The sequence below is a fragment of the Jaculus jaculus genome, chromosome 2 (genome assembly GCF_020740685.1).
Source record: "Jaculus jaculus isolate mJacJac1 chromosome 2, mJacJac1.mat.Y.cur, whole genome shotgun sequence".
In the NCBI taxonomy this organism is placed as follows: domain Eukaryota; kingdom Metazoa; phylum Chordata; class Mammalia; order Rodentia; family Dipodidae; genus Jaculus; species Jaculus jaculus.
The window spans coordinates 88152164-88175297 of record NC_059103.1 but is presented as its reverse complement, the minus strand read 5'-3'; the positions used below and the strand labels follow the sequence as shown (position 1 = coordinate 88175297).

At 36.4% G+C, this 23134-nt stretch overlaps 1 protein-coding gene across 2 annotated transcripts in view; it reads right to left on the bottom strand.

Annotated features, from left to right (window-relative positions):
- LOC101595240 (N-deacetylase and N-sulfotransferase 4) overlaps positions 1 to 23134 on the bottom strand; it is a 405440-nt gene that overhangs the window by 179400 nt on the left and 202906 nt on the right. For both annotated transcript variants that reach the window (XM_004658542.2, XM_045143760.1), the window contains exon 4: positions 20767 to 20921. In XM_004658542.2, coding sequence (XP_004658599.2) covers positions 20767 to 20921 — 155 coding nt within the window. The remainder of the gene's footprint in view (positions 1 to 20766; positions 20922 to 23134) is intronic.

Below are 23134 nucleotides of genomic sequence, written 5' to 3'. Positions count from 1 at the left end.
CAGAACTTCAGAGAAATGTGAGACACTATTGTGTGCCAACATAATGGTATAGATTATTAGAGAGACTGAAAGGCGAATAAGGAACACAATAGTATTTAAGGGAATATTGTATGTACACTTCTGAAATTTGATGAAAATTTATATATATTTATTATATTATATTATATATTATATATAATATATTATATATATTATATAATATTATTATATTATATTATATTATATATATATATATATTAAATTTTTAAGAGGCTCAATAAACACTAACAACAACAAAGAAAGACACACTGTAGTGAAAATGTTTCAAGCTAAACACATCCAGTAAATCTTAAACATATGAAGTGAAATCAATCAACAGGAAAGGGACCCCAAGTGAGCTTGGCAATTAACTGGCTATCAGAAAACAAGGAAAAGAGGAGACATATTCCAAGGGATGAGAGGAAAAAAAAATGGTACTTGATAACACTGTTCCAGAAAAAAAAAATCTATCTAATGAAGGTTAATGAATATATTCTAAAATGTAGTAGAACCTTGGGAATATATTACCAATAGCCTTATCTTACTAGAAAAAAATAGAGGTAGTTCTCAGGCTGATAACAAACAAATCCCACCACCATGGATGGATGCATAAGCTGTGTCCCATGGAATTGTAGCAGAAAACATAAGTATTTATTCCTGCATCCATATAAATTGATTAAAAAGTACCTGCACAAAACCATATGTATAGAATTATAATGTTAGGCTTGTAACATATAGAAATCTTATAATTCTGATAGCACAGAAAAGAGGCACATAAGAGAAAAGGTGTATGGAGCTACTAAATTGAAACATCTACAGCAACAATGATGAGAGTAGAGGAAATAACATATGAAGTTGCTAATATAGAATATTAAATATATATATATATATTTTTTTTTCTTTCTTTTTTTTAGAGAGTGAGCAAGAAAGAGAGAGTAAAAGAGAAAGTTGGTGGCGCTGCAGGGCTTCAGCCACTGCAACTGACTCTAGATGCTTGCATCACCTAGTGGTATGCATGTGCCACCTTGCATTTGCCTCACCTTTGTGTGTCTGGCTCATGTGGGATCTGGAGTGTCAAACATGGGTGGATCCTTAGGCATCACAGACAAGTGCCTTAACCACTAAGTCATCTCCCTTGCCCATTTCCAAGATTTTTAAATATAAAAAATGAGACATAAAATTAAACCTCACTATGCGATGCCAGATTTGTAACCGGCACAGATGACATATGTATAGGAGAAGAGAGAAAGATACTGAAAAGTAAAATTTTCATATCTCTCTGGATCAGACCAGTATACAGTTGAAGCTGAGAAGTCAAGATGCTTACATTAATTTCTGAGAAATTATTAAAAATAAATCATAAGAGAAAATAAAAAAAAATGCTTTTGTCAATGAAAACACATACATTGACCACAGATAGAGCCAAAACAATGATTAAATGAAAGATAGTAGCTGTAAAGCTAGCATTCAAAACTGAATAGTTCAAATCTACACCTCAACGTTTTCCATAAGAACTGGAAAGAGGACAGCATATAAAACATACAACAATCAGGAGGGAATCAATGATGTAGACAACAGAATGTACCAAAAATGATTCCTTACTTTGTAAGAAAGAATCAACAAAATTGGCAAACCTTAGATAGATTTATTTAACACATAACAAAAGTCCCCCAAATATAAAAACAAACAAATACTAACAACAAATATCCAAATACTTGACTTAGACCTAAATTTAAACTAATCAGGAGGAAAACAAGAGGCAATACTACTATCTATATTTAAAGTTCTCAATAGAAAATAATTTGTATATTTATAGCAACACATTTTGATAATTTAGAAGAAATACACTAACTAATGAAAACAAACTGCTGAAATTGACAATTGAAAATAGAAAACCAGAATAGATTTGTGACACATTGTGGTAGTTTGAATGGATGTCCCTCAATAGGTTCAGGAGTTTTATTCAAGCTGCCACTTGGTTATACAGCTGCTTGGCTGGAGGAGGTATTACTGGTGTGGATCTGGAATCAGTATAGAGTCATGCAAAGTACCTGAGTTCTCTGTGTGGGACCTGGAGTGTGCTTGCTTGTGCTGCTGGTGGTATTTCTCTCTACCTAGACCTGTGAAAGTGGGCCAGTTTCTTCTGCCATTATGGAACTTCCCCTCAATCTATAAGCTTCTATAAATCCCTTCCTCACATAACTTGTGCCTGGTTTGGAAGTTCAAACCAGCACCTTCAGCTGACTATGACATACATAAATTTATTGAATTAATTACTTAAAATCTCTCAAAAAACATCAGAGATGGATAAGAAATTGAGGAGGAATTAAGAAAATGGAAAGACCTCCCATGCTCCTGGATAGGCAGAATTAACATTGTGAAGATGACAAGCATACCCAAAGCAAAATATAGATTTAATTCAGTTCCAATTAAAATCCCTACAGTATTCTTCACAGAGATAGAAAAAATGATCTTAAATTTCATATGGAAAGGCAGAAGGCCTAGCATATCCAAACATATACTCAGCAAAAGAAATACCTTTGGAGGCATCACCATACCCAATCTAAAGCTGTATTACAAAGCCATTGTAATAAAAACAGAATGGTACTGGCATAAACACAGAAGTATAGACCAATGGAATGGATTGGAGGACCCAGACTTTGGGTCAAGGAACTATAGCTACTTGATATTTGACAATGGCCCAAACAATATGGGCTGGAAAAAAGGCAGCATCTTTAACAAATGGTGCTGGACAAACTGGATAACCATATGCAGGAAACTGAAACTTGATCCAAACATTTCTCCATGCACTACTCTCAAGTCCAAATGGATCAAAGACCTCAACTAAGACCAGAAACTTGAATACTACTGGAAGAAAATTTAGGAAGTACTTTCCATGATATAGGAATGGAAAAAGACTTCCTGAACAAAACGCCAGTAGCTCACAAACTTAAACACTCACTCAACCAATGGGATCACTTGAAGATGAAGAGTTTCTTTACAGACAAGAATACAATAAGCAAAGCCAAAAGATTACCCACAGAATGGGAGAAAATATTTGTGGGTTATCCTACTGATAGAGGCCTAATCTCTAGAATCTCAAAGAACTCAAAAACCTAAACAGTGAGAAATCAAACACCCTATTCACAAAATGGGCCAAAGAGCTGAACAGGCAGTTCATAGAGGAAGAAATACAAATGGCAAGCACACACTTAAGAAAACGTTCATCAACCCTAATCATCAGAGAAATGCAAATTAAAACAACTATGAGATTCCACCTTACCCCAATAAGGATAGCAAACATCAAAAAATCAAATGAATATGAATGCTGGCGAGGATGTGAAGAAGTAGGAACACTCATCCACTGTTGGTGGGAATTTAGGATGGTACAACCACTTTGGAAAGCAATATTAAGACTCCTGAAAAAGCTGACTATAGAGATACCAACAGACCCAGTGATTCCCTTACTGGGCATCTACCCTAAAACCTTCAAAACAACAGAGGAGAGAGATTTGCTCAACCATGTTTGTAGCAGCTCAATTCATAATAGCTAAAAGCTGGAATCAACCCAGATGTCCATCACTTGAAGAATGGATAACTAAGATGTGGTATATCTACACAATGGAATTCTATACAGCAGTAAGAAAAAAATGACACCAAGAAACTGGAGGAAAAATGGTTGAACTTGGAACAGATCATTCTCAGTGAACTTCCCCAATCACAGAAAAAAAAAAAAATCACCACATAGTTTCACTCATCTACAGCACCTAACCTGAATCTACCCAAAATACCTTACACACCCAGAAAACATCTCATGGACTAGACACTAGGAGTGATGGGGAGGGAGGAGAGGGCATCGAAGGGGTGTGAAACATTAATCTAGACCCAAATGGCAATGGTACCATAAAATTCTAATTCCTAAAAGGCAGACCAAATGGTTGAACCTTCACCAGGCCCTTATAGGAAACACCTGAACCACAAGACACTGGAGAGTGTAGAATCAAGTCTAACCTAAATCCTCTACATCTTCCCTCCCTCTTTCTCCTTCTCCCTCTCTCTCTCTCTCCTCTCTAACTCCTATATATTAGTTACCTTTTTTCCCTCATTTTCTTAGTGGGCACTGACCTGTAACTCCCAGTACCAGCATGGGGCTATCACCCACAATGAGCTTTTGATTAGAGAAACCTATAAGGTTTTCTAAAAGAATGACAGATTTCTGTCAGAGTACTTGATGACCCACCAAAGGTTAGTGGTAAGACCCTATTGCTGAAGACACCATATGCAGCCTACACATAAAATGGAAGGGCATGGCTGGAAGCCAGGAGAGGGTCCGTGCCAAGAGAGTCAGCATGTCTAGTGCCAGAAAGTGCTACATGGGCAACTGGGGGAAATGACCAATATCTGTCCAACAACTCATGGTCCAACCTACTTAGTAGCAAATAACCTGATGTGATGCCCACACAATTGCAATATTGTCACAAAGCCATGGTGGGGAACCAACTGCTCTTGATTCGGTTAATGATCCCCTCGGTGGTACAAGACCCATAGCTGGAGCTGGGAAACAAGTCAGAACCATATCCAAACATAAGACCACTCTCCAATATCATCAATCATGGGCTCCAAGAGGGCCTACACCTATTAAATTCTCTATAAAAAAAAAGTAAGGGTTATCTCGTTTGTGCTGGTGCTAACCTAATCTCCGTTGGAGAATCTGCTTCTCTTTTTCAGATAAGGAGAGAGCCACCCCATCATACCTCAAAAGGGTCCTGGCTGAAACAAGAAATTGGTAAACAAGCAAGTGTGCTGTTTTCCTGATATACCAGAAACCAACACAAGGGGGAAGGAGACCAACATAGAGAAAAATCAACTCCTACCAAATCAGAGAGCCAAAGCCTCAGAGGCCCCCAACACCTCATCACTGAAGCAGACCACAAATTAACCCAACATGGCTCAGGGAAATTTTGCGGAAGAGGCGGGGGAAAGAATGTCAGAGCCACATATTGGGTCATTATATGCAGAGACATTTATCTTACCCATAACTGTGGGCTAACTCCACAATGCACGACCCCTATACCTCAACAAGGAAGGGCCAAGTGGAGGGGGTAGGTCACGGATGAGCCTAATAATGGTACCAAACTGACTGTACTTACTGAATACAAAAATATTTAATAAAAAATTTACAAAATATATACACAAAATGTAATTGTAGTTCTTTACACAACAGTAAGTAATATAATATGAAGGAGCAACTCATACCCACGAAGATGATTATACTAAAAAGGCAAATCTTGCACGTTGGTGATGATATGTGGGAAGTGAGATTGTAGCACTTCTGGAAGGAATGAAAACTGGCACAGAAACCATGGGAACTACAGGGCAGTTCCTCAGAATGTTTAATGGAGAGTAATTGCATGAGCTAGCAATAGTGATCTTGGTCTCATATGAAAGAAAAAGTATAATTTATGTCTATACAACCACTTGTACATGAATGTGAATGGCAGCATTGTAATATTAACCAAAGAATAGAAGTTAACCAGAGTCTTTCAACTAAATAAAAGAGATAAATAAAATATAAACCAACAACAGAATATATGTTAGAAAAGAATTGGAATGCTACATATTTAGATTTTGAAAATAGTCTTCTAATTACAAAGAACTTAAAACAAACTTTTACAAAATGCCATATGTTATATGATTTTCTTTATCCCAAATGTCCAGAATGAGCAGTTTATAGGGAGAAAAGATATTTTCTTAAATTCTCTTGGGCTGAGGGAGTTGGGAGAAAAGAAGGGATTGCTGATGGGTATGTGTTATTAATTTTTTTTACTATGATCAAATTATTCTAAAATCATGGTGAATACAGTAAAATTTTCTAAGGTTTACATCTATATGCTGACCTACAAAATTTCTAAACATGGTGCAGTGGAAACCTGGATTAAGTGATAATGTTATAGAAGTTAAGAATCATTAACTCTAATATACAACAATCATTGCAGGAGAGACAAGGAAGAGTTAGGTTAGTCTAATATTTTGACTTCAAAGAATGCACTATGTTTTTTTATTTTATATTTTTTATTAATTAGTTTTGTATTCAGCAAATACAGTCAGTTTGGTACTATTATTAGGCTCATCCGTGACCTACCCCCTCCCCATTGGCCCTTCCTTGTTGAGGTATATGGTTCGTGCATTGTGGAGTTAGCCCACAGTTATGGGTAAGATAAATGTCTCTGCATATCATGACCCAACAGGTGGCTCTGACATTCTTTCTGCCCCCTCTTCCACAAAATTTCCCTGAGCCATATTGGGTTCATTTGTGGTCTGCTTCAGTGATGAGGTGTTGGGGGCCTCTGAGGCCCTGGCTCTCTGATTAGGGAGGAATTGATTTTCTCTGTGTTGGTCTCCTTCCCCCTTTTGCTGGTATCTGGTTCATCAGGAAAACAGCACCCTTGCTTGTTTCACCAATTTTTCTTAGTTTCAGCTGGGGCCCTTTTGAGAAATGATGGGGTGGTTCTCTCCTTAGCATCTACATCTATCTGAAAAAGAGAAGCAGATTCTCCAATGGAGAGTAAGTTAGCACCAGGACAAATGAGATAATCCTTACTTTTTTTTATTGATGGTAGCTTGATATTGGAGAGTGGGCTTATGTTTGGATATGGTTCTGACTTATTTACTAACTCCAGCTATGGGTCCCATATCACTGAGGGGATCAGTTAGCCAAATCAAGAGCAGTTGATTCCTCACCATGGTTGTGTACCACTATTGCACTTGTGTGGGCATCACAACAGGTTATTCGCTGATAAGTTGGTTAGACCATGAATTGCTTGCACAGAATATTTGGATTAAAGTAGATGATTGTGATTCGATTTTGCTCACATTAAACTATTTTTAAAATAATCATTGAATAAACGTGTTATACCTGAGTGCCTATTTTTCATGTTTCTGGTTAGATTTGACAGGCAGCTGCTTTTATGGCTTTCAGTGATATTTTTCTTTTGATATTGAATTTACTATTTAGGCTCCCTTGTGTTGATAGTGGACCTTACCTATTTGGTGGCTCCTTATAACTCAGGTACAACACCTAGGGTAGGACATCACTCTGACATTGCATCATTCTGACATTTCCCTGAACCTCTCCCATTCACTGTGCAAAATGCCCCAGCTTGGTGAGGTAAATGACTACACTGTGAACTATACTTTGACATGATCTTTTTGGTCAGGAATTGTTGGGCCTTGAGAGGCCTCAGGCGTGAGGCATAGTGGAACTTCCTGAGCCTAGCTAAAGTTTGGCGACCTGTCTCTGGTCAGCTAGGACACAGCAAGTTGGTCCACATTCCCCTGTTCTACTCACTTGTTGGCAACCCTTCCTAATGGCTTCTTGCCTGCTACTTCCTTCCACACAGGAGTTGGAATTATCATCTCAATAGTCACAGTTTACTATTGGCCCTTACCTCTTTGCTCATCCTAAAATCCCTGCCTTCATCCCCAACATTATATAGGCAACTGCTTTTAACAATAAAGCGTGTTCCTGTGAGTTCCTGCTTCCACAAGACTCCCGACTCAGTGTGGTTTTTCTCCAGTGACTAGGAGAGGTTCTGAGTCATCTGACGCTCTTCTTTCTCCTCAACCCCTTGGGAGGAATCAATGGGCCTGGTCCTTCCTTCAGCACTACCTACCCCCCGGGGCCGAGCCCAGCAAGGAATTCAAGGCAGATGTAGAAAATAGCAGGTGGGAGTGATACTCTTACTCCACCTCCAAACTTGAGAGGAACTGAAATTGTTCACAGCCACAAGCTTAGTGACAGGTCTACCATTCACAAAAGCATCAAGATGACGTTCCACCTCAGCCGACACCATGAATGACATCTCATGACATCTGAACTACAGCACCAGCTATGTCACAAATTGCTGAGCTGCACATACTACTGCATAATTCATGTGCATTTTAGATCCCTTTTTGGGACTAATTTGTCATAGGTTTCTAATGCACTCAAATTCAAAAGGAATATACTTAGGTGTGTGTACAAAAATAGTTGTGTATTTCACAGGATCTCTTAGGATCATATGTCAGTACCTAACATGTTTATGTCAATATTTTCTTGTGGTAAAACCTCTAAGCATAATGTACTCTTTATTGACAAAAGTTTAAGTGTATAATATATTAAGCATTGCCAACTATAAGCACACCATCATACAGCAAACCTTAGGAGTTTACTACTCGTGGTAGACTATGATTTTATGCCTCTATATCAGCAGCTTCACATTGTACCCTAGATTTGCAGAGATGCTCAAGGCTGCATGTTACATAGTTCATTAAAGAACTGCCTTGCATTTAGTGACTGGCAGAACTGCTTTGTCACTCTCTTGTTAATTCAATTCTCATATTCCTTTTGACTTTGTAACAGGAAATGTGCATAACTTATTATCAACTTTGAAACTCTCAGTTTTCCTATCATTGTTTTATGAGAAATTTTTGTTTGTAATGATAATAATGCAAGCATTTTTACTTCAGAATAATGTGTTCACTAATGAAAGTGTAGTTTTCAAAAGTATATATAACTTTTTAAAAGTAGAGCTTAAAAGCCTTTAATTCTATTTCAAGAATCTTTTTTACTTAGCGAAGAATAAGCTACTTTGTGATTCAGCAAAATATGAACAAAATTTACATCATCATTAAAAATGTTAGCAGCAGGGCTGGAGAGATGGCTTAGCAGTTAAGTGCTTGCGTGTGAAGCCTAAGGACCCTGGTTCGAGGCTCGGTTCCCCAGGTCCCACGTTAGCCAGATGCACAAGGGGGTGCAAGCGTCTGGAGTTCGTTTGCAGAGGCTGGAAGCCCTGGCGCGCCCATTCTCTCTCTCCCTCTATCTGTCTTTCTCTCTGTGTCTGTCGCTCTCAAATAAATAAATAAGAGTTTAAAAAAAAATGTTAGCAGCAAAGGCCAAACATTTCTCCTTTTCCCTTCAGGATATTTTCTCATCTGTAATGATCAGTGGACTGAAAAAAAAAACAAAAACAACAAACAAAAAAACCAACCAACCAACCAAACAAACAAACAAAAAACACTGGCTTGGAAGTTTAATGAATGTGGATGCAAAACTTAAATTTTTTTTTAAACTTTATTTATAAATGTATTGTGGAATAAAAATAAATAATTCATACTTATGCTACAGGCATTTTTTAAATCTTTGATTGAAATGGAGATGGAAGTTAAAATGGGAATGATTTTTGGTAACTTTTACATTAGCTGCTTTAATGGTGGCCAGTGTTTTTAGTTTTCTTCAGTCTTTGATGTCATCTTTGAAATTTTGCTTCTGCTTATTGACGTGCCCCAGAAACTGAGTGGCAGCAAAAGTCTATGATTTATTACTGGAAAGTTCAAAAATACTTTGCTATACTCTACTGTTATGCCAAGCATGGTAATTACCCTATTTTGTTTCCCTTTGCTTATCAGCTGACTAACATATATACAAACATAATCAAATACACACACTGAATTGTGCTACAGATGAAGTATATATATACATGTATACACATGCATACATATATACAAATGTAACATGCATTTGTGCTTCTGGATTAAATGTATGAATGCACACAGTCCATGTTCTCTTTCCTCATCCCCGCCCTCTCTAAGTGATTATAGAGCTTTGCAACAGTTAAACACGTTTTCCAAGATTATGCATTGGTAAAAAAAAAAAAAAAAAAAAAAACTTTTCATGTATTCCTTTCATAATTTTTAACATATATAAGAGAAAATGAACTTTTCTGAACAGAATTCAAAGAAACTCCACAAATATGGCTATACTGACTGACTAAGGGTTAAAAACTGTAAGAAATATCAATGGCAAACTCTTCTTGTATCATTTGAGTACTTTTTGGAAATGCTAGAACAGCTGTGCTTCTGAAACTGATGATCGCTTCGTCATCCATAGTTCTACCAAGAAATAATTAGGAGTTTCAGTATAGAAAAATAATTGAAGCATCTAAGCAATTCAGATTTTTATGCATATAAATATATATTTAGTCTGAAAACTCCCTTTCCATAATTACTATCATTGTGGTCAGATGAATATTTTAAGATGTCCATTCCAAATTTTTGGACTGGTGCTTTTAGAGATCACATAATTTTAAAGTTGGAATTGATCACGACATTATCTAGTCCAGTGCTTTTCTCTGACAGTTGAGTTGATATAAATTATCTAAAGAAAATTTATAGCATAGAAAATGAAAAAGGGAGTTGCTACCATTTCAGTGGGAGAAAGTGAGGTATAAAGACATTATACAAGATGCCAACATTATTAGAATTGGTAACCAGCAGTTGATACCAATATTTAGTCTGCCAATATCTCATTTAGCATCACACTATCCTCGTCTACTGATACTGTTGATAATTTTAAAGTTTCATCCTGCTGTGGATAAAATTTGATAAGAAAGAAATCTATTTCTGGGCTCTGTATACAACACATGTGTTGTATTATGCTGACAGGATGTGTGGTGTTCTCAATGTCACAGTTTAAGGAAATCTGATTTTTATTGAGCTAAACTTCAGAAGGAAAAGGGCAATATTATTTGAGCATATATGCTTAACAAGCTTCAATTTTTTAGTTAGTTTTAAATTTTATTTATTTATTTACACATGTGTACACACATGCACAATGGTCTTTTGCCATGGCAAATGAATGCCAGATACTTGTACCACTTTTTACATCCAGCTTTACGTGAGTGGTTTGGGAATTGAACTTGGGCCGACAGACCATGCATGCAAGTGTCAATACAACTGAGCCATCTTCATGGCCCCAACAAATTTCATTTTAGTTGTAGTATCTATCTATCTATCTATCTATCTATCTATCTATCTATCTATCTATCTATCTATCTATCATCTATTTATGAAAGCAGAGAGAGAGAGAAGAGAGACAGACAGAGAGAGAATGGGTACACCAGGGTCTCCAGCCCCTGCAAATGAACTCCAGATGCATGTACTCTTGTGCACATGGCTTACATAGGTCCTGGGGAATCGAACCTGGGTCCCTTGGCTTCGCAGGCAAACTCCTTAACTTCTAAGCCCAGTTGTAGTATTTTGAATATACAACACATATTAGGATCTTCTTTTACAAAATATATTTATAGATTTAAGTTTAGCTTCTAGCCACAGTGACTAAACAAATGTAATTGCTCTGAATGGACTCTAAATAGCTTTTAACATTTCATTACAAAGCAATTACATCTGAGTCTTTTCCCAGAGCTCTCAGCATGACTTTAAAAAATTACATAAACAGGTGAACTCAGCCATTATGAAGAATAACCTACAAGCCTAGAAAGCGAGGCTGCAGAGTGGTAGTAGAGTGGGAGAGGTTTAAGCCAAGTGGTAAACATGTTTGATTTTTCCAAAGAAACTGCACTAGAACATTTAACATTATCAAGGTGAGTTTATTTTTGAGAAAGGAAAATTTACTTAATTTTACAATACTGTTTAGACATGCAGCATTCATTAGCTATCATTTCCAAAAATTAGCAACATTTTATGATGATGAACTTTACAGTGTGAATATATCACATATAGCTCATATTCACATTGGATTATGCTCTTACCCCATCCCCATTTCACTCAAGGGCCCTCCCCAGTCAGGTTTCCTTTATTGCCAAAAGTCCTGTATGCACATCTGACCCTGCCCTGCAAATTTAGACATGGACATAGAAATGTCACATTGAAATAAAAACCAACTGCAATTTTATAAAATACTATAATGTTCATTTGAGTTTTATGCTTCCATATATGATCCTTCAGAAATGAAGACATTTGCAAGTGCACAGTACAGAGAAGTTGTAGGTATTCATGTCAAAGCTTCTAACTGAGGTGCAGGGACTTGGAGTATTAGACTACATGTTGTAATAACATGCTATACTGTACAAAATATATGAGGATGTTCATTTGAGTCTTTTTTATTATTTTTATTTGAGACAGAGAAACAGAGAGAGAGAGAGTGGGAGTGCCAGGGCCTCTATCTACTGCAAATGAACTCCAGATGCATGAATCACCTTGTGCATCTGGCTTATGTGGGACCTGGAAAATCAAATTTGGATTCTTAGGCATCGCACCGCTAAACGAGCTCTACAGTCCCATTTGAGTTTTAAGAGGAAACAAATTTATTTTCATTGTATTGTTAAAAGAATACATATATTTAGTAATGTCTATAACAGGGGAGGAAGAACATTCTCAGTGCAGTGTTTTAGGAATGTCTTGGAGAAGTTAGGTCTGTTGTGTGTGATCCCACTGGGAAAGCACAGGCAGATGACACATGGAAGGATGATGGATTGAGGCAGCATTCCAGCAATGCTTTACTAATGGACTTTGGAATTTAAATGTTGCATACATTTTGTGATCCAAAATAGAGTTGTTTCTTTAAAAGTTTTCAGTTATTTAAAAATGTGAAAAATTAGCTCAGGAATCATAAAATAGTGTGACGTGTTAAATGGGTCATACTTTTCTACTCCCTCGACATGAGGAATGATCCCTTCCAGCATTATTGGCAACCTTTAGGAAATGTTTGACACAGATTCTCAACTCCTGCAAGTCTACAGAATCAAAACTAGGAACAAAGGCCCTTCAGCCTGTGCTTTGCATGTTTTCATTTTTTCCCTCAAATTTATTAACATTTTCCATGATTATAAAAAATATCCCATGGTAATACCCTCCCTCCCCCCCCACTTTCCCCTTTGAAATTCCATCTCCATCATATCCTCTCCCCATCTCAATCAGTCTCTCTTTTATTTTGATGTCACGGTCTTTTCCTCCTCTTATGATGGTCTTGTGTAGGTAGTGTCAGGCACTATGAGATCATGGAGGACATACAGGAGGATATCTGGAGGGAGCACATTGTAAGGAGTCCTACACTTCCTTTGGCTCTTACATTCTTTCAGCCACATCTTCCGCATTAGACCTTGAGCCTTGGAAGGTGTGATCGAGATGTTACTCAGTACTCCAGTCACTTTTTCCAGCACCATGATACCTTCTGAGTCATCCCAAAGTCACTGCCATCTGAAAAGAGGAGATTCTCTACCCAAAGTGAGAGTAGCACTAATATAAGGGTTTGAATATTAAGAGAAGTGCTTACTAGGCAGTTTGATAAGCATAGTATATACATTTACCCAGACAAAAGCAGATGTTACATCCCTCGGGCTCATGACTAACCCTGTTTTAAGTTTTCAGTATCAGGGATGTACTCCCTCCCATGGAGCGGGCCTTCAGTCCAGTTGGAGGGCAGTTGGTTTTCCCCATGATAGACATGCCACTATTGCACGTGTTCCCTCATTTTGCCTGCCTGGCCAATTATAAGCCTTGTAGTATCTACTGTTGAGTATCTTCACTGGTGGTATCTCTTTCTCCCATTGAACTGCATGTAGAATGGCTTCTTCCAGCTTTCTGTCATCTGGTCTACATGGAGTAGGTTATCAGCGCAGTTCCAGCAGGATTTCTCAGTGGCCTTGCAGCCGAAGTATATGGAGTCTTCAGCAATAGGGTCTTACCATCTATTCCTGGTGGGAAAACAAGGGTCTTGGCAATGGCCTATAATGTTTGGGGGCATCAGGGACCACCCTGGCCAACAACTCACGGAAAGGTATCCCATCCCTTGCACTGAAAATTTTCTAGCAGCAATCTATTGCTCCGGAGTGTTCCATTGTCCAAAACCAGAGGATATCATATGATTTATTTATATCCTCTTAGATATTGATTAGCCCTCCCTCCTCCTTCCCTTTACTCAATCTCTTCCCCTGACCTCACTTTGGGCATTTTCACCCCCATTAATATATTCATCTACTTACATATATACAATACCAAAATATTAAGTACCCTCCTGCCTTCCCTTTACATGTCTTCTTTAGCTTACTGGCCTCTGCTAATGAGTTTTTTCCTTTAACACAAAAGCCCAATCATCTGTAGCTAGGATCCACATATGACAGAGAAGCTTTCTGGGCCTGGATTAACTCGTTTAGTGTAATCCTTTCCAGATCCATTTATTTTCCTGCAAATTTCCTAACTTCAATTTTCTTTAATGCTGAGTAGAACTCCATTGTATAAACATGCCATATCTTCATTATCCACTCATCTGTTAAGGGACATCTAGGATGGTTCCATTTCTCAGCTATTATGAATTGAACATCAATAAACAGGGTTGAGCACGTACTTCAAAGGAAATGAGATGATTCCTTCGGATATATGCCTAGGAGTGCTATAGCTTGGTCATATGGTAGATCAATCTTTTGCTGTTTTAGGAACATCCACACTGATTTCCACAATATCTGGACCAGATTTCATTCCCACCAAGAGTGTAGAAGGGTTCCTCTTTTTCCACATTCCCGCCAGCATTTGTGATCATTTGTTTTCATGATGGTAGCCAATCTGACAGGAGTGAGATGGAATCTCAATGTAGTTTTAATCTACATTTCACTGATGATTAGGGATGAAGAACACTTTTTTAGATGCTTATATGCCATCCATATTTCTTCTTTTGAGAACTCTCTATTTAGCTCCATAGCCCATTTTTAATTGGCTTGTTTGATTTCTTATTATTTAACTTTTTGAGTTCTTTGTATATCCTAGATACTAATCCTCTATCAGATATATAGATGGTAAAGATTTTTTTCCCATTATGTAGGTTGCCTCTTTGCTTTATTCACAGTATCCTTTGCAGTATAGAATCTTTGTAATTTCATGAGGTCCCAGTGGTTAATGTGTGGTTTTGTTGCCTGAGCAATTGGGATTATATTCAGAAAGTTTTTGCCAAGACCAATATGTTGAAGGGTTTCCCCTACTTTTTCCTCTAGCAGTTTCAGAGTTTCAGGTCTGATGTTAAGGTCTTTAATCCATTTAGACTTAATTCTTGTGCATGGAGAGGGAGAAGAATCTATTTTTATCCTTCTACAGACACATATCCAATTTTCCCAGCATTCTTTGCTGAAGAGGCTGTCTTTTCTCCAATGAGTATTTTTGGCATTTTTATCAAATACCAGGTGGCTATAGCTACCTGGACTTACATCTGGGTCCTCTATTCTGTTCCACTGATCTACATGTCTGCATTTGTGCCAGTACCATGCTTTTTTTTTTTTTTGTTGTTGTTGCTATTGCTCTGTAGTATAGGTTAAAATCGGAATGGTGATACCACCGAGCATTATATTTATTGTTCAGTATTATTTTAGATATTTGAAGGGTTTTTTTTTTTTTGTTATTCCAAATGAATGTTTGTACTGTTTTTTCAATTTCTGTGAAGAATGCCATTGGAATTTTGATGGGGATTGCATTAAATGTGTAGATTGATTTTGGTAAGATTGCCATTTTCAAAATATTGATTCTTCCAATCCAGGAACAAGGAATGTTTTTCCATTTCCTAGTGTCTTCTGCAATTTCTTGCTTGAGTGTTTTAAAGTTCTCATTGTAGAGATTCTTTACTTCCTTGGTTAGGTTTATTCCAAGGTACTTTATTTTCTTTGATGCAATTGTGAATGTGAATTCTCTGATTTCATCCTCTGTGTGCTTGTTGTTAGCATATAAGAATGGTACTGGGCTGGAGAGATGGCTTAGCAGTAAGTGCTTGCCTGTTAAGCCTAAGGACCCTGGTTCAAGGCTCAGTTCCCCATGTCCCACGTTAGCCAGATGCACAAGGGGGTGCACGCGTCTGGAGTTCGTTTGCAGAGGCTGGAAGCCCTGGCGCGCTCATTCTCTCTCTCCCTCTATCTGTCTTTCTCTCTGTGTCTGTCGCTCTCAAATAAATAAATAAATAAATAATTTTAAAAAAAAAAGAATGGTACTGATTTCCGTGTATTTATTTCATATCCTGCTACATGGCTGTACGTGTTTATCAGCTCTAACAGTTTGCTGGTAGAGTCTTTAGGGTCCTTTACATATAGAATCATGTCATCTGCAAATAATGATAACTTGATCTCTTCCTTTCCTATTTGTATCACTTTTATGTTTGTCCCTTGCCTTATTGCTATGACTAAGACTTCCAGTACTTTATTAAATAAAAGTGGGGACAGTGGACACCCTTGTCTTGTTCCTGATTTTAGTGGAAAAGCTTCCAGTTTTTCCCCATTTAGTAATATGTTGGCTGTAGGCTTGTCAGAAATAGCCTTTATTATATTGTGATATATTCCTTCTATTCCCAGTCTCTGTAGGACTTTTATCATAAAGGGATGTTGGAGTTTGGCAAATGCTTTTTCTGCATCTAATGAGATAATCATGTGATTTTTGTCCTTCAGTCCATTTATATAATGTATTACATTTATTGATTTGCGTATATTGAACCACCCCTACATCTCTGGGATAAAGCCTACTTGGTCAGGGTGAATGATCTTCCTGATATATTCCTGTACTCTGTTTGCCAATGTTTTGTTAAGAATTTTTGCATCTATGTTCATGAGGGAGATTGGTCTGTAATTTTCTTTTTTTTGTTCTATCTTTGCCTGGTTTTGGTATCAGGGTGATGCTGGCTTCGTAGAAGGAGTTTTGTAGGATTCCTTATTTTTGTATTTTATGGAAAAGCTTAAGAAGCAATAGTGTTATTTATTCTCTGAAGGTATGGTAAAATTCAGCAGTGAATCCATCCGGGCCTGGGCTTGTTTTAGTTGGGAGATTTTTGATTTTGGATCTCCATGCTTGTTATATGTCTATTTAAGTGATTAATCTCATCGTGATTTAATTTAGGTAGGTAATATAAATCAAGGAAATCATCCATTTCTTTCAGATTTTCATACTTTGTGGAGTATATGCTTTTACAGTATGTCCCTATGATTTTTTGAATTTCTCTGGCATCTGTTGTCATGTTACCTTTTTCCTCTCTAATTTTATTAATTTGTGTCTCTTCTCTCTTTCTTTTGGTCAGATTTGCTAAGGGTTTATCGATCTTGTTTGTCCTTTCAGAGAACCAACTCTTTGTTTCATGGATTCTTTGGATTGTTTTTTTGGTTTCTATTTCATTAATTTCTGCCCTAATCTTTATTATTTCTTCCTGTCTACTGATTTTTGTGTTTGCCTTGTTCTTCTTTTTCCAAGGCTTTAAGGTGGAGCATTAGGTCATTTACTTGTGACCTTTCTAATTTCTTAATATAGACACTTAAAACTATAAATTTACCTCTTAGGACTGCCTTCATTGTGTCCCAGAGATTTTAATATGTTGGGTTTGCATTGTTTGACTCTGTAAGTTTTTTGATTTCCTTCTTGATTTCTTCATTGACTCATTCATCATTTAGGCATGTGTTATTTAGTTTCCATGATTTTGTGTATGCTCTATAGCTTTTCTTGCTATTGATTTGTAGTTTGATTCCATTGTGGTTATATAGAATGCAAGGAATTATTTCAATTTTCCTGTATTTGTTAAGATTTTCTTTGTGTACTAATATATGGTCTATAATAGAGTATGATCTATGTGCTGCTGAAAAGAAAGTACATTCTTCAACATTTGAATGAAATGTCCTGTATACATCTGTTATGTCCATTCCTTCTATGACCTCATTTAGTCCAGATGCCTCTCTGTTTATTTTTTCTTGAGAAGACCTATCAAATGATGAGAGTGGGGTGTTGAAGTCAATCACTACCACTTTTTTTCATGTTATCTGTGACCTTAGTTGTAATAGTGTTTGCTTGATGAATCTGGGGCCCCAATGTTAGGTGCATATATTTGTAGGATTGTAATGTCCTCTTTTGGAGAGTGACTTTAATCAATATAAAATGGCCTTCCTTATCTTTCTTAACTAATGTTGGACTGAAGTCTACCTTTTCAGATATTAGGATAGCAACCCTGCTTGTTTTCTAGGTCCATTTGCTTGAAACACTGTTTTCCAACCTTTCACCCTAAGATAGTGTCCATCCTTTGTAGAAAGATGGGTTTCTTGGAGGCAACAAATTGAAGGATCCTGCTTTTTAACACAGTCTGAAAACTTATGCCATTTGGTTGGGTCATTGAAACCGTTGATATTAAGATAATATTGAAAGGTGTGTATTCATTTTTGCCATTTTTTTTTTGTAGTTCTTCTGGTTTTACTTTTGCTTTCTTGTGTTAACTAGTATTTGAGTATTGTTTGTTTTTTCCCAGTTCCTTAAATGTGTGCTTTTCTTTTTCTTCAGCAAGGAGGATTCATTCAATCATTTTTCTGTAGAGCTGCTTTTGTCTTCACATACTCCTTTAACTTGATTTTGTTGTGGAATGTCCTTATTTCTCCATCTATTTTAATGAATAGCTTTGCAGGATAAGTTAACCTTGGTTGACAGTTGCTAACTTTCATAACTTGGAATACATAACTTCACCCCGTTCTGCCTTTTAAAGTTTGTGTTGAGTAATTTGTTGTAATCTTGATAGGCTTGCCTTTGTAGGTAACTTGATTTTTCTTTCAATATTTTTTCTTTTGTTTGTGCATTCTGTAGTTTGATTATAATATGGCAAGGAGAGGTTCTTTCCAGGTTTTGTCTGGCTGGTGTTCTAAAGTATCTGCATTGGCACCTCTTTCCCAATTTGGGAGAAGTTTTCTTCCATGAGTTTGTTGAAGACACCTACTATGCCTTTGGAGTGAAATTCTTTTCCTTCTACTATGCCCTGAATTCTTACATTTGATCTTTTCATAGTGTCCCTAATATCTTGAAATTCCCACTCATATTTTCTATATGTTTGTCTTTCTTGGACTGTATTAGATCTGCCACCTGGTCTTCTATCTTAGATATTCTGTCCTCTCCTTCATCCATTCTACTGGTGAGATTTTCTTCAGAGTTTTTTATTTCATCAACTGTGTTCTTTATTGCTATTAATTCTAACCGTTTTTGTATTATTTTTATTTTCTTATTTATGTCTAGTATTGACCTCTTTATTTCATTAAATTTTCATCCTGTGTCTTCTTTGCTGCTTTTGATTTCTTCTTTGAGTTCTTTGAACATATTTATAATCATTCTTTTGAAATCTTTCTCAGGCATTTCCTCTAACTCATTCTCACAGGAAGTCATTTCTGATGCATTAATACTATTTGGAGGATTCATATTGTCTTGATTTTTGGTGTTTCTTGTGTTATAATGTATATATTTTTGTATCCTGGATTATTTAATGATTGAATTTTCTAGTAAGCTGGGTATTATGAGATGTATCAATCAATCTGATGTTACTTATCTTTAGGGTAGGAGCTTACGGAGTTAGGTGTGGCTCTCAAGACTCTCAGAGTATCTACGAAAGTGACTGTAGTTGTTGGGTTTGCCTGCTTTGAGAGTATTCAAGTACACTGAGTGGAGCCAAATAGATAGTTTATAAAATTTAACTGAACAATGTACACATTCAATGGAAAACAGCACAGAGTATTTATCCAAGTGTAGGTGTTATGACAACCAAATCCTCAGTCTGTCCCTTAGGCTGTGTGGTGCATCACCCACTCCTTTAATCCTGACAGCAAGGAGGTTAAGATTTCTGGTCGTACAGGGCTCCGAGTCAGCTTGTGAGCCGGTGAGACCCTTCCCTAATGTATATTTAACAGAAGAGGAAACAAAGCCACTATAAATCAAGAAGTAACAAATAATAAGCCCAATATACAGCTTATTTAATAATGGCAAATCTGACCATCCATCAGATTTAACATATAATTTATCATGATATGGAAGGTGCAATTATTATTTCTTGTTCAGGCCTATATACCAGGTTTATTAGGCAGGTACTGGCCTGGTGTAATACCTTTTGGGATGATTTTGGTCTCTGCTCCTGCTTGAATCCTGCTGTCAGTTCAAGTTTGTGTGGCCAGGTCCCTGGACCACTGCTCTGTTCGCTGGATCTGGGCACTGGTGGTGGGGAGGTGAGGCTGCCAATGCTGCTCTAGTTTTCTCGCTTTTCCAAGTATTTTCTACCTTGTGGTCTGCTCCTCTGTTGTTCACTGCCGTTCTCCCTTCACATTTCTCAAGTGTGCAGAGAGCTCTGATGTGAGTGGAAAATCCCCTCACTTGACTTTTCTTTCAGCTCATGCCAAGCCTTGCTGCTGGATGGCGCGCAAGCTCTGTGGTCCTGTGGGTCTGCTCCAGGAGCTGCTTCTGCCAGCCTGTGTTGGCTCTGGATGCTCTGGATCTCTCCTACCATTTCAATTTACTATACACCTCACTTTTTGGTAAAAGTGTGCATTTTGCTTGTTTTTTATTTTTGGCTTCCCCTCCCTGCCCAGGCTGCTTTGGTGTGGTAGCTATGTCACTCTCTTCACCAGACATCCCTCCTTTGCATGTTTTCTTGCAGAAACACAAAAGTTTAGAAGCTATTAATCTAGTTACTTACTGAAGATTTAATTAATCTAGCCAGTGATTCATTTTCCCATGTGAGCTTTCATAAGTTAGTTATATTGTACCTCGTATAAAATGGAGAATGAAGTATTTTGCCTAATCATAGATGCTAAAATAATACTCCAGTAAGATGACAACTTCCTGAAAACGAATCACTTTTACACATTGCTATGTATTACTGTATGCAGTTCCTTGGAGGATTTATACCCCCCCCCCACACACATATTTGTATGTGTATGTGTGTGAGTAAATGTATTTCACATACTGGTAGCATGCATGCACATACATCTCTGAAGTAAAATTTCACATAGCAAAATATGTCCTTAAGACATGTTTGGAACTTTGATATTTTATTCCACTCTATTTATGTGAGATTCAATGCAATAAATTAGTTTTAACATTCACATAATTAAATCACAGGAACATATCACTTAGAGAAATATTACAGCAATGTGTGCTCACCAAGGCAAATTCCTTGTTGAGAATCATCTGTTCAACTAACGAAGATTCATTGTGGAAGAGGTGGGGCTGCATGTGGCTCCACATGTGAGGGAACCACCAGAACTCATCCACAGACCGAAGCAAAAGGTCATCTCCTTCATCTTCCTCTTCAGTCCCTATAAAGCACAAAGTTTATATGGCTTCAGTAAAGATCTTATACTAACTTAAAAGCTGTTTTTGTAAGACTTATTTAATTATTCATGCATTTATCTTAATCAAAAGAATGAATGTAGCCTAAATTATATAAAAGGCACAGGATTTTGGACATTGGGTAGTGGTAGGTTTTTCTGGTATAAGGTACAGTTTAGGAGTTTTTTTAAAAAAATGATATATTTACAATTGTTTGCCATAGGGGTATAAACAGTAGACCAAATTTTATTTTATTTTTTAAAATTTTTATTTATTTACTTGCAAGTAGAGAGATGCTGATAAAAGAGAGACTACACATGCCAGGGCCTCCAACTGCTCAAATAACTCCAGACACATGTGCCACTCTGCAGCTGACTTTATGTGGGTACTGACGTATTAAACACAGGTTGTTAGGCTTTGCAGTCAAGTGCCTTAATCACTGAGCCATCTCTCCAGCCCCATAATTTTTTTAATGTTTAACAACAAAAGAGTTGTTATATTATTTCTTATTATACAAAGAAAGCAAACAGAGATATTCTTTTAAGTCATGAAAATTTTCTAATCTATGTCTAAAATTAAGCTGATAACTTGATGAATTTTGCTCTTTATAACTGACTATAAAAATATTATATATCTATTGAAGAAATGTGGAAAAACAATGAAGCAATATAAAAAGTCAATAATTTATTTTCAAAAAGTTAAAATTATTTAAATCATTTTTTAATCACTTAAATCATTTTTTAAAAAACAACAGTAGAAACATTTTTTCTGTATTTTTTAATAATCCTTTTGTACTTATTTTCTTGAAAAGTTGAACACTTATTCTAAAACTATTTTTGCTTTCTTAGATGTTTGAAATTAACAGTGAATGCTTAAATTTCCAATTTTAATACAACTATTTCATGAAACATAAACAACAGAGATTAAAATAATTTCTCATGGCTATAATTTATCAGACAGAGCCATAGATTAAAAAGAGTTCTTTAATGAAAGGGTTGCTAGTTCTTTACCTCCTGGAATAATTCTATTTTGTGTTGAATACAGAATGTTTGAGAAATGCTTTAAACTATAATGACCATTACTGCAAGGGGCAGAAATCATGTAACACATACTTGACCAGGAAGGTCAATTGCTCTACTTGAAGAGAAACTGTGTAGTCTACTGATATAAAGAGATGTATGACTGATCATAAAATATTAGTCATTTTATATCAAAAAATATTATGCTAATTTATAAATACTTTCTACAAGGTTTAGAGTGACATTTTAAGCCTCTTTTAATATTATGCATTAAGATTTGTCAGCCTTCCTCTTATTTTAGCCTCTCATATAATTCAAACCCACATAAGACTAACCTTTAACAGTGGATATAGCTTGATGAAAAAAAAAATGGTAAGAAGTCACTCTAAAATAACATGGTAAAAGTTCAAATATTTTCAAATACAACTAAATGAAGATGTTATATTATGACAAAGCACATAGTTTAAATTTTTTTGTTTATTTTTATTTATTTATTTGAGAATGACAGAGAGAGAGAGAGAAGAGACAGAGAGAATGGGGATGCCAGGGTCTTCAACCACTGCAAACAAACTCCAGATGCATGCGCCATCTTGAGCATCTGGCTTATGTGGGTCCTGGGGAATCGAGGCTTCAACCAGGGTCCTTAGGCTTCACAGGCAAACACTTAACTGTTAAGCCATCTTTCCGGCCCCAAAGAACATAATTACATAGTTTTTAAATAATGCATGCTTAAATAATGTACTAAAATTTTATTTGTAGTTCAGATATGGTCATGTTAATATAAGTTACATATCAGTACATTAGCCATACTTAAATTAGAACTTTTACTTCCAACTGCTCCAGGGTCAAATCTAAATCTTTATTAATAAAAATAATTATATTTTGTTCTTATTTTAAATGATGCCTTTTTACTTTTATGTTTCCCAAAGCAATATTTTAATTCAAAGTAAGATATATGGAAAGTTAATTCCCTGTAGTCATTTTTTAGGGATCATTGGTATAAGATACTAATGCCTCCAAAAGTTTTAAATAAAATTTAGTATTGCATTACTGAAAATTGAATGCAGGGTGTGGTACACAGGAGGTAAGTTCTTTAACACTGCATTATACCTTTACTACAAATAAATAACCTTTTTAAAGCAATAGTTAAATGATAGTTTAATATCTTTCAAGATTTAGCA